This window comes from Condylostylus longicornis, unplaced genomic scaffold, assembly GCF_029603195.1.
Source record: "Condylostylus longicornis isolate FDR11 unplaced genomic scaffold, ASM2960319v2 ptg000043l, whole genome shotgun sequence".
NCBI lineage: Eukaryota > Metazoa > Arthropoda > Insecta > Diptera > Dolichopodidae > Condylostylus > Condylostylus longicornis.
The window spans coordinates 2,065,900-2,078,925 of NW_026578012.1; the positions used below are offsets into that span (position 1 = coordinate 2,065,900).

At 23.9% G+C, this 13,026-nt stretch overlaps 3 protein-coding genes across 19 annotated transcripts in view; all 3 read right to left on the bottom strand.

Annotated features, from left to right (window-relative positions):
• The window catches only part of LOC129610076 (kinesin-like protein KIF13B), a 231,437-nt gene extending 229,588 nt beyond the window's left edge, over positions 1–1,849 (bottom strand). For 8 of the 17 annotated variants that reach the window (XM_055522412.1, XM_055522422.1, XM_055522421.1 and 5 more), the window contains exon 1: positions 973–1,536. The gene's annotated coding sequence lies outside the window, so the exon portion shown is untranslated. The other 9 variants (XM_055522424.1, XM_055522426.1, XM_055522425.1 and 6 more) reach the window with 4 other exon arrangements.
• Positions 1,850–2,946: 1,097 nt separating this feature from the next.
• On the bottom strand, positions 2,947–4,629 carry LOC129610062 (programmed cell death protein 2). Its single transcript, XM_055522389.1, has 4 exons — positions 4,340–4,629; positions 4,183–4,280; positions 4,045–4,126; positions 2,947–3,804 (listed from the first exon to the last, which is right to left on the bottom strand). The coding sequence occupies exons 1-4, from the start codon at positions 4,532–4,534 to the stop codon at positions 3,091–3,093; spliced, it is 1,089 nt and encodes a 362-aa protein (XP_055378364.1). The 5' UTR covers positions 4,535–4,629; the 3' UTR covers positions 2,947–3,090.
• Positions 4,630–6,455: 1,826 nt separating this feature from the next.
• LOC129610045 (nose resistant to fluoxetine protein 6-like) lies at positions 6,456–10,528 on the bottom strand (the record flags this gene model as incomplete). The annotated part of the gene is made up of 7 exons (XM_055522362.1): positions 6,456–6,863; positions 6,960–7,503; positions 7,617–7,701; positions 7,921–8,081; positions 8,690–9,005; positions 9,375–9,731; positions 10,399–10,528. Coding segments are annotated over 7 exons (1,722 nt in total), but the record flags the coding sequence as incomplete, so codon positions are not given.
• Between the last annotated feature and the right edge of the window lie 2,498 nt (positions 10,529–13,026).

Consider the following 13,026-nt stretch of genomic DNA (forward strand, 5'->3'; position numbering starts at 1 on the left):
ATTATTTTGTATAATATTGAAAAATATCATTTCTTTTTTAATAAATATGCACATAATGGGCTTGTTATACACTTATTTATATAATATAAAATTTATATTAATATGTATATATATTTTTTAAAAAGCAGCATGTAATTTATATTATATAGATTATTTATTTAAATTTTGTTTAATTCATTTGCATAGAATATTAAAATTAAATATACTTAATTTTTTTTTAATAATTTCTTATATTGCTAAGTTACAATATTTAATTATTTTTATATTTTAGCACAATAATTAACACTTCTATTCATAATATAATAGTTATATATATATGTAATATATTTAGTATAATAGCGTATATTATTTATGTGCATTATGACAAAAATTTTATATTTGTATTTCTTATATATTCTTATTATTTCTTAATATAATCAGCACAAAAACAATAAATTGTAAATTAAATAGAATTTTCTTATTTAATATTTTCTATTTTAATAATTATTTATGTATTTTGAATTTATTGATAATTTGGTATAATTTTTGCTTGATTTTTATTTTAAAATATTTAAAATAAACAAAAATTATTATGTAAAAATTTCATATATTCATACAATTATTATTCTTATTACTTAAATTCTAAAAGAAAAAAATAAAACAAAAATATTTTATTTAAAAATTTTACAATAAATTGCCTGCTTACTATTTTTTTTTTTTTTGTTATATTATTATTTTTTACTTATATTTTATTGTAGGAAATGAATTAAATCGATTTAATATGGTAATTTTTTTTTTATTCTTTTATTTTATTTAATAAACTTAAATTAAATATGTAAGTAGGTATAGGTTGGTAGTTAAGTATATAATAATAATTTTTGTAATATAAACTTTTATATAGAAAAGTATTGTTATTTTTTTTTTATTGTTCTTGTTTTTCGTGTGTATCGCTATGTGTTGTTTTCACTTTTCTTCAAATAAAAGCATACCTACTTATATTATGTAGATATTTTCAAATGACATCCAAAACTGAGGAGGCTACAATATACATAAAAAAAAAATACAAAAAATAAATAAAATAAAAACAAAAATTTTTAATTCCACTACTGAATTTACTATACATATATGTATGTATGTATGCATGTAATAATACCTTATTAAATATATACTTAGTAGCTAGGCATAACAAGAGGCAAACATTTTTTTTTTTAATTTTTCTATACCAATTTTCATATTATGCTCCCCAAGCATAATCGATTTTTTTCTTCTTCTTATTTTAATTTTTTTTTTTCAAAAGGAAATCATCTATATATTTCGTTTATATATTTTTTATTTTATAAATTTTTTTGCTATATTAGCATAATGTGCATACACATATGTTTGTACAAATGTATGTAGGTATATTTTATTTTTATATTATTTTATAAAATTTATTTTATTTAGCCACTCAATTTTTTCGTTTTTTCTTTCTTATTAATTTATTTATGCGTATATATACATACATACATATTAAATATTTATATATATATATATATATTTTAAAAAATACTGATTTTTTTTTTTTATTTTACCAAAAAACTTTTTTTTTCTTTTTTGTATTATTAGCGGAACGTAAAAAAAAAATATTCTTGTGTTTTGTATTCTATTTAAAATTAAAATAATTAAAAAGTTGAACTTTTTTCGTCGTTTTTATTATAATTTCAATTTTAATAATAAAACAGCCATTAAAAATAATAAAAAAAAAAACTTTTTTTTAAAAAATTGATTTTATTGATACACAGAGAAAATAAATTTTTTTTTTTGTATATAATTTTTGTACACAAGATTTTGCCAACCCGTCGTACGTACCATATTGACTTTGAGATTTGACTGGTCGTATGAAAAGCAGGAAAAAAAATTTTTTTTTTTTTTATGAATCCATGCAAAAAAATTTTTTTTTTTAACTAAACTGTCAAAATATATGAGAAGACATTATCGGAATTTAATTGGAATTTTGACAGTTTGTTTATTGGGATATGTCAAAATTTTTAAATGTTATTTGGTTTGAAAAAGTTAATAGATTATAGTGACATCTAATGAAAGATATTGATACTTTGATATAAATTATGTTGTTTGAAAATCGAAAATATTTTTAAGTGTCAAAAACTCAATTGTTGATTTTGAAAATTTTTTATTGACTGTCACTTTACGCAATATTACATTTTGGATTACAGACATTTTCAGTCAATTAATATTAAACGGCTGAATTGTATTTTTATGGGAAGTGATCGTCAATTGTTCGAAAATGACATGGATTTCTCAAAGTATTTTAATAACTACTGCAAAAACCTTATAAATTAGAAGAACAATATAATAGAAAATTGTTGGATGTTGAACAATTATTCGAGTATATTGGAAAACAAAGTGCAAAATATGCATATTATAGATTTTGCAATTTGGAATTTTTCAATGAGCCTTTTTTTGAGCGACATCATTTTCGAACATGCTGTTTTTGTAGATTTTGCAGTTTTTTTTGGACGGGCTTTGTATTAACCTAAGTTAGAACTGAATTATCGAAAATTCCCTGAAATATTTTAATATTTGTTGTGTTTTCCTAAACACTAAAATCCAATATTCTCTAGTTTCCTTACTATTTTCTATTTATCGGGGATGCAGTTTCTCAATTATTGCATATAACTATTTTATTATGCAAAAGATCTTAGTATACCTAGGATATAAAAAATCTTATATCCTAAGCGGCTTGATGATTTATGTTTTTGTTTTTTGAATAGGATTTTCTGTCTCTATATTTGCTGTTCATAAAAATTAACAAATTAAAATACTTAAATGTAAAAAACAAAAATATAGTTAACCTATTAGGTCTATTATAAATTTTGCCAATAAATCCAGTTGCCAAAATATAACTTTAACTGGATAAATAAAAAATAATTTGAAAAATAAATTTTTAAATTAAAGACAATATTTCGGACTACAATTAAAATTACGATAAATACCTGTTTTATTTTTCTTTTCCTTAAAAATAATTGTTTTATATAATTCGTATTAATTAATGATACGTCATATAATTAAAATTAAAAAAAATAAAGGTAAGGTATCTGAAAAATAAATACCTTATTCTGTTTTCGTAATAGAATCATTAGGCTTAGATATTATGTCCTGTTTTATACAAAATTCTTTAGCGTATCCTTTAATTGAACAACTGTTGACACATGTATAAACTGCAATTACTCCCCAATCAATGTTATCATCTTTTATATAATTTAACATTTGTGGCATAATTTGAAATTCAAAACATCTTTCACTATCACATCTTTCACAATTTGGAATAATATCTTGTAAAGTTGGTTCCTTTGTTGTTATCCAAAGTGGTTTTCCTTTTCTGCGATAACGCAAAACTTGTTCAGGTTCTGATTGAATAGTTTTCTTAAATAATTTAAATTGTTTATCTTGTATATCCGATCCAGCATATTTTGCTAACTCTTCATCAGAAATATCTTTAAACTCTCCAACTTTCCCAGATTTTTGTAATTCTTCATATTCTCTTAAACGACGTTTTTCGGCTTCTTCCTCAGTTTCACTCTGTTCTGGTTCATCAAAGGTTAACTCTTCCGGTTCAATAACCATTTGGAGTTCGGGAAAAACGGTATGTTTAGTTGTTTTATTTGTACTTGATGCTGTTTCTCCTCGACAGATTTGTTTGTGATATTTCCAATCAGCTCTTTGATGAGTGCTACTGCAATAAGTGATCCCCTTGCAACGAGAACATAGCAATGGTCCATGACAACCACATACAGAACACAGACTTTTAAAACAATTAAGTTCAGGCTAAAATGATGTTAAAATAAAATAAGATTCTCGTGGTTTAAATATATTTAAACCCGCTCATATTTTCTTACAAACACCACTTGAGGTGAGAATTTCGCAATGTTCAGAATTAAACTGATATTTTAAATTTTAAACTCAAAAGCATCAATATTTTTGATTAATATCCCATCTTACGTCAAGTGATTCTTTTAAGATAATATGGGCGATTGTTAAAATAATTTGTAGCTAAATAATTCTTACCAATTCTATATTTTCGTCTGGTGGTTCATATGGATAATATTCATTATGTCGCCTTAGCTGACTTCTTAGCACAAGAATATTCCTGCATATTAAGGAAAATATTTTAATTGAATTTATTTATTTTTTTGATTTTCTTACTCAGATGAATTTTCCTGATAACAAGACTCTGTTTTACATACAAAAACAAAAATCGTTCTATGAAAGCATTCTTCTTTCTCATCTATTGGGCAATAAATCTATTCAAAATATAGTTTTTTTTAAGCATATTTAATATTTTTAAAAATAAAATTATTACCTGGCACAGAAGAACTCTGGGTTCTTTACATACTGGGCATTTCATTTCATTATATGTGGGGAAATTTTCTAAGTCTAACCAGGCGGGTTTCCCGCCTATTTTACTAGGAAAATGTCTATTTAATAACAGCCATGGTAATTCGCATTCTTCAGCGAAACCTAAATCAAAATGATTTTCCCAATTTATTGTTTCCATTTCGATGGTATTTAATTCTTTGTTATATCTATTTTGTTTCAGGTACTCACAACCAAAACTTAAAACCTGTGAGATTTTTGCAAAAATTGCTTGCTTTACGCATTTACGTGGATGACATTAACCAAGACAGTTTATATGACATTTAAAAAAAATATGATGTCGCGGATTGTTGCCAAAGGAAATTAAATATTGTTGTACTAAATATTGTTTGTACTAAAATTTACCACAAAATTTTTCCATTCTCAGTTAATTAGCATATCATATAGTTTTAAAATTTAAAGGAAACATATTAAAAACATAATTTTGAAAACAGAAGAAAAGCGCCTTTTTGCGGAGAAATGTCAGAATTTATATGGCATACACATATTTAAATGAGTCTGGTCAAAATCAAGCGAAATGACCGTGACGAATTTCATCGCGGCGGCGGTTTTTTTTTGGCATTATATGTTTCCATTGTGTGTGTAACGTTAATTGCAAAATACTGTTCAATTGATTTTGCCGTTCCGCTCTTGTTCTGCGTTAACAACGGAAATTGTTCTGCTGTTACCGCTCATCGCTTTAGTTTTGTTTTCACAGTTACTATACTTTTTATTTCTCGAGATTTGACTTTGCTTTTTTACAACTGTCAAAATTAATCAATAAAAATGTCAAAACAGGATAAATTTACTTTCCATTATTCTTCATCGAATAAATTATATTTTTGTAGGAAAGAGGGCGTTGAAAAAAAACGGTTGGTTCTACATACGATCTGTGAATACACGTGTAAAAAAGCCGAATAACATTCTTTTGTTGTGCATATTGTAATTTGATGTGATAATTTAAATTTTTAAAATGCAGTTTAAGATTTACACAGAGATTATACAGTTTTATCCTACAGTTAGAGATGGATTCTACCCTCAGTCTATTAATACGTTTATCCGTTATATTACAATTTTTGTGTATTTTATTAAGCAACTCGGAAATTACAGCCAATTCATTAACATGTATTCAGTATTGAGTATAGGAAAAATACTAATGGAATTTTAAAGCCTGGATATCCAGTATGATTCATATCCAGCACTTCTTTTAAATGGAAAAACTATATATGTATGTACATATATACATATCTATGTAATTTGAAAATCATGGAGGACGAGCAAATTTTTGAAATTGTGATCGAAAAATTGGATACGTGTGAATATTTGTACATATATTTGAAAATATGCTGTTATTTGTTCCGGATCCAAGTGCTGTACCCATTGGTTAACGGGAATTCGTGGCAAGTATAATTATGTTTATAAATTTTTGAAAAACATAGAGGATTTTTACTCTTGCAAAAATGTCTTCGATTTACTGGACATTGAACTTCGACTTTTGTTCGGTAACTACTATTAATGTTGTATTTTCTGGTCTTGCCAGTAATTTCCTACATCAGAGATTTGCAAATTTTTGATAATTTTAAAAATTTATAACACATATTCTACACAAAAAAATGTTACAATATTTCTTTATTTGATACATAAATTATAATGAATTTGTAATGTAATTTACTTAAAAAAAATATTTTGTTTTTAATTTGAAAATAATTAAAGTTATTCTCTTTACCTTAAATTACAACTTCAATATTAATAATATTATTCATAAATACAGGATAAAATTTTATACTTTCGCATATATTTAAAATCACATTTACTTTATTCTTTTTTTGCTTATATGTATATGTATATTTTTGTGAAATACAAAAATATTATGAAATATTACAATAATTTAAGAAAATTTAATATGTAATATAAATTTAATGTAATATAAAATCATTAAGCCCTTATAAAATAATAATAATTAACTTAAATTATGTTTAGCACACATGATGTTTCGCCAACAATTAACAAAATATTTTAGAAATATTGTATAAAACAAAATTATTAATCATGAAAACAAAAATTTTTGTGAATCATATAAAAAACTCCAATTTGCATAACGTAGATTACTTATAGTTAATTTTTATATTATCTATACTACGTTACATAAAAATATTTAATTCGATTTTAGGTTTGAGTTCAAATTTTGTACCTATAGATATCAATCTATTTGATTGCTTTCAAATCTCTTCCGAAACTTCCTAAAATATTTAACTGCGGAATGGTTCAACATTATGTGGCTTGACAATAATACATATCCATAACATTAGACTCTTATATACATACAAATATTGTATTTAACACTATGCTATTTTCTTTTTATTTCTTTTATGTAAAAATGTTGAGAAATTACAGTAGGGCATCTCAAATGATATTGAAAAGAATATTGAAAGCACATAAACTATAACAATGATCCCAACTGTTAGAACGCTCTAGAATTAAAAAAAAATTATTTTTAAAATATAAAAATTTATTTTTCTTTTTAGGCCGAAAAAAACAAAATGTAAAACAATAAATTTAATATTTACCATCATAATTGGATCAGTATGATTTGTTGAATTTGATAAATTGAATATGATAAATATAACTAATGGATTAATTAAATACATGCAATATGATAATTTGTTGAGATGTTGAAATAATTTACATTCTAATATTCTTGACCACCATACACCGTGACCAGTTGCACTTCCAATTATCATCCAACATACTGATAATGAAAATAATATTCTTCCAATGACCATTAATGCAATTGTTGGTAAATAACCAATATCGCGTTTAATTGTTGAATATATTGAAACAAAGAATATAACAAGTGATATATACCAGCAACGTTTTTCAAATTTTTGTGTCATTTCAAATTCACCTTTATTTGTTGCTAAATACCAACCAGCTCCCGTACCCAAATAATATGGTAAAATTCTTAAAAATGGATTTATATAAATATGAGTTCTTGTTTTATATGCAATATCAAATGATAATTGATATTGATATTTAAAACCGGCAATAAAACTCCATATAATTGTTGTTATAAAACTAACAATAAAAATATTTTTTGCTCTTTGTTGATTTCTGGTATAATGAAAAGAAATAAAAACATACAAAGGAAAACAATAATATAATTAATGAAATTTTGAATATTAAAAATTTTTTTTTATAGAAATATTATTTAAAATTTTACGTACTTTGTATAAACAAATAAAAGTAACAGTGTTAATATGAAAAATTGCATTTCACATGCCAATGACCAGCTCCAGTTTAAACACATATCTGAAAGATTTAAATAGTTAGAAAATTATTAACAAATTTAATGTAATATTGCCGTGTCACTACAAAATTCACCAATTATAGAAAGGTAGCAATACAATATTATTGCAATTTTAATGCCATACTCGTAACAAAGTTTGATAAATTGAAATTGAAATAACTTTATTACTGCAGTAATAATGTCTTCCGCTACATACATACATCAATTTTACATTTACTTACCATCCAAATTATAAAAATTTTGTATGAAAAGAAAATTTCTCCACCAATATTTCGAACATGTTTCATCATTTCTTTCATGTAAATGAAAAATAGATACATTTTCTGAATATGCTGAAAATACTTCAACAATTCCAATTAGAGCAAATGAAGGTGGTGCTAATCTAAAAGAAAAAAATTAAAGTTATTGTAAAATTATTCATCTCTTATTTTATTAATTTTAATATTATACACTAAACAGTTTGGTTTATTTAAAAATTTACAATGAATTGGCGAAGAATAAAGTTAAGTACTCTTATAAAGTTTCTAATCACGGAAACTCAAATAAATTAAATATTCAGCTCAATTGATTTTTAAGTAACTGCATATTTAAAAAAAAATTTAAGTCAAATAATCTCGACTTTGACTTGCAATTATTCAAAAATTTCAATAAGTTTGTAGTCTAATTAATAACGAAACTTATGAATCAAACATGTTGTATAATCTACATAACATGTTTTAAAATCAAATGAAATCAACTATTGAGCGTTGCGTTAATACTTATTGTGATATTCAGCATTATTGAATAAAATATAAACTTAATTCCGCAATATCAAAACTGGAATTTTTGAAATTCCAAAATATTGTGTTTGAAATTGTTCGACGAAAGTATTTTTATGAGAAAAAATTCAAAAATAGGGGAGAAAGAGGGAAAAAGAGACATGATAAATTCTTTTAAATTGGTGAAAATAATATAAATTTAAAATTTTATTTATTATTTCTATATCATTACCTTAAATATCTATGAAAAATTTTATCCAATAATATTTTAAAATTTTCTTTACAATTATTTTCTGCAATAATTTTCATTTCTTTTTCATTTTTAATAAATTTATATGCTAATAAAAATCCACTGATTGTAAAGAAAACATCAACTAATAACGGTGCTGTACTTATATATTGATAAAAAATCTTTTCTGCATTTGATACTAAAAATGTTTGATCATCAATTGTAAACCACATATACCATGCAACATGAAAGCATATAATCCAAATACATGAAATTGATCTTATACCATTTATAATTGGTATTGCACTAGCATCTTGATCTTTAATTAAAAATAATTCTTTCCAATTCTTTTGAAAATCAAAACATTTTATTAATTTATAAATTTCTGATTCATCTGAATTAAATTTTCTAAATGGGCTTAAATCTCTTAATTTTTCAATTGATGGTTTAGTTTCAATATTATTTTTATCATTATTATCATTATTTCTTAAATTTGATCTTTGAACATTACCATTATTAATATTGCTTTTAAAATTTTCTGTTATTAATGAAATATTTTCATTTAAACAACCAGAAAATATAAACATTAATATTGTAAATATTATAAATGTACCCAATAATTTTATACTTTTCTTATTTATAAAATTATTATCAATTTTTAAATCTTTAACATTAATTATTTGTGGGCTCATTTCATATAAATTTGTTTCAGTGTAAATATCTTGTTCAATATAATTTTGTGTTATATTATGAATTTCATTATTACTACATGATTTTGGTATACATAATCCAACATGTATGATACCTTCTGTTTGTACTTTATTTTCAACTTGCCATGGTGAATTATGTTTAATATAAACTATACGATATTCCATTGCAAATGGTGCTAAATCACCAATTAATCCCATTTTCATTGTACGTTTTAATTGATCCGATAATGTTATATAAACTGGATTTTGTACAGCATCACAACCTTCTTTACTACCAAACCAAAAGCTATTACCCCATAAGAAACCGGGTTTTTTAACACCAGATGCATCAAGAACTGTAATAAAAATTTAAAGAATTAAATAAATGAAAAAGTTATAATAAGATTAGTAATATTACAAATCAACTTATGTTGATCTTTCATTTTAGACTTTCAATATTTATATAAAACTTATACAATATTTGTGTGAAACTTTCAGTATTTTGTATGAGATCTATAAATTGTACAGGAGGAGAAGTATTCGCAATATTTGTTATATGTATTGTATACAATGGAATAAGAAATTTTTGAGAAGCAAATTTATTATTGCTTGGAAATTTACATTTAAAATATCAATGGTACTCAAGAACCAATATTTTATTATATTTCAAACATGCTATATTAAATTTGAATTTATTTGCAGGTTTTTGTCCAACTTCACAATCAAATTTCAATAAAATGGTTTAAACTAGACATTTTTTGTACATTTGCATACTTCTTGGGGTCTATGAATTAATTTATTTTTTTTAATTTGAATTTGCAGTAAATAGAAATTTCTAAACTTCATCTGTATATGAGTTTTGTTAAATATTTGAAACTCTAATTATTGGAGTTGGACATGACAATAATAAGAATAATTTTTTTTAATGTTTAGGAGAGTTTTTAAGTGAATTATTTGCAAAGGGAATTGAGTTTTTAATAAAAAAAATTTTTGTTAAATAGCTAAATAAAATTCCTAACTTACCTTTTATACCCCAAATATCCTTACGTAAGATAGCTTTCTTAATTTCTTGTAATTGATTAAAACATATATGACTAACATAATCTTCATTTACCGTTTTTGTTAAACCAAAAATAATTGAAGATTTTTTTAAATAATCTTCTACTAAAGAATTTTTATAATCTTGATTTTTATAATGTTGATTTTGATTTAACCAATTTGTTATAATTAAACTAATATCAGGATCATAATCATTATTATTAAAATTATTAATATCATTATCAATTTGATCATTATCATTATTGTGATCATTAAGTATTAAATCAGTATGTAATTTATTAAGTGAATGAGTTTCACAAAATTCTTCACATGTACGATTCATTATTGAATGAATCGATGATGTTGATGATAGTGATGATGATGATGATGATGATGATTGTATAACTCTTATATTATTATCATCATTATTGTCATTAATTATTGTAGTTGTTGAAATATTTTTATTATTATATATTGATGAATGAATTGTTGTTGAATTTATATTTGAAATTATTAGAAAATTTATTGTAAATATATAAAGCCATTTAAAATTGAACATTTTTTACAAATTACTGTAGTAAAACCGTGATTAGAAAAAATAAAAATTAAAAGAAAAATATTTATTTTTGTATTTTGTTTGCCTTTAATATTAGAATCTAAATATTGCAGCGTAAATTGTTTGTTAAAAGTTCAGGAAATTTTACAATGATTAAGAATTTTTTTTGAATTTTTCATCTGAAAAAGAAAGAAAAAAAATTAAATTATAATTTTTTATATAAATATTTGTAAAATCAATTTTTATATATACTAAAATAGTTATACTACATTTTATGCACGCAAATAGGATAAAAATTCCATTTTGAATGAAGTAAGAACTCTGTCAATAATTTATAAGTGCAAAATAATTGAACGTTCAATCAGAAACTCAAATCTCCCATAGATTAATGTCCCAAAATGACATACAAGACATACTGTGCTCAAGCCTAGTTTACAATGTCCCTTCAACTGCAATACTTGTTTACTGAAATCGTGAGCGCATTCGGCATGCACTAAGTCCTCCAGATACGACATCTTCTAATACGACATTTCGAGCTACGACATAATATAAATTCCTGATACGACATCAAAAATTTTTTATTTTTTTTTTTGACAGATTTTACTGATTCTTGAATAAAAATCTATACCGAATTTAGTTATACGGTAATTCTAAAACACATACTTCAATATAGTGAACTCTTTCTAGTTAAAAAAACTAGTCAGTAGTCAAAAATACGAATTGAAGTGATATACATATAAACTTAATCAAATTTTCTTTTTTATTTTTTTATGTTAAAAAATAAAATTTTTTTGGTTTCGCTATTATATTTTGTTGTTTTTAAAAATTCTATTTTTGTTTCCATACATTTTGTTTCCTACTCAAACGACAACGCGAGTATACGACATTTTTGGTTTCAGAAATTTGTGTCGTATTTCGCGGAAATAGTGCATATAAATTCATTCTATTTCTTTCCAATTGTTCGAAAGGGTTCTAGCCCTTATGGGGTCAGATTGCGAAAAGCTAATATGACCTCCTGATGTTTTGCAATAAAACTAGTTTCTTCATTTACTTTCTCATCAATGTACACCGAGATTCAGAAAAGCATAATTCAGTTATTTTCAACTTACCGCTTAAGTCTATTTAGGTATTTCTCTTTCCTTAGCGGTAAAAAACCTTTTAAAAGTTTAGATTTATTGTGGCAGACTGATTATTCAACACTATTGTTATGTGAAATCTGTAAGTCGTACCATTGTCAAATTGGGTGATTTTTCTATAGCCTTTATAGCCGCCTAAAAATTATTTGATTATATAACTATAACACGAATTATTTTATCTTTGACCGAAATAAAATCACCTCCGTTCCCGAGAAGGCATCTTCGGTTCGTTGATGTATCACTTGATCGAGTAGTTTCCCAGAGATAATAAGCAAGTTGTATGTACCTTGTTGTAAATAGAACTTATTGTACGCTTACCGTAACACAATAATTAAATATGAAAGTGCTAATGTTTTCTTTTTTCTATTTGTTTTTATTTGTTTGTAAATAATGTTCATATTTTAATTTTAAATGTATTGAAAATACCAATTCCTAATTGTCTAAAATAATAATATAAATAAAACAATTAGGAGATTTGTCAAGTATAAATATTGATAAAATAAAGTTATATAAAGACAAATATGACTTTTGTTTCATAATGCCGGTTATTATTAAAATTTTATTTATTTTGTTTTTTTTTATATACATATATTTTTTTTATATGTATATATTTATAGCTGTTTAACTTAAAAGAAAGAAATTGTATTTTATTTTTTTTGTTGTTGGATTTTTAAATTAAATTTACATTTACATTTGTAGTGGAATCTACAGTGAAAAGCGAGTATAGTGAAACCTCAGCTTAAAATGGAATACCAAAAACGCGGCTTCATTGTTATATTAGTAGTTTCCTCGCAAAAGCGGGAGGTTAAGTGTGCTTTTCGTAATCTAGTTTTACGCGGCTTGAAGTATTGGACCGCCAGGAGTTTGTTAAGTGCGTGTTTTCATGCAAATGTGAGCGTTTAAGTACCAGAAGCAAAAAAG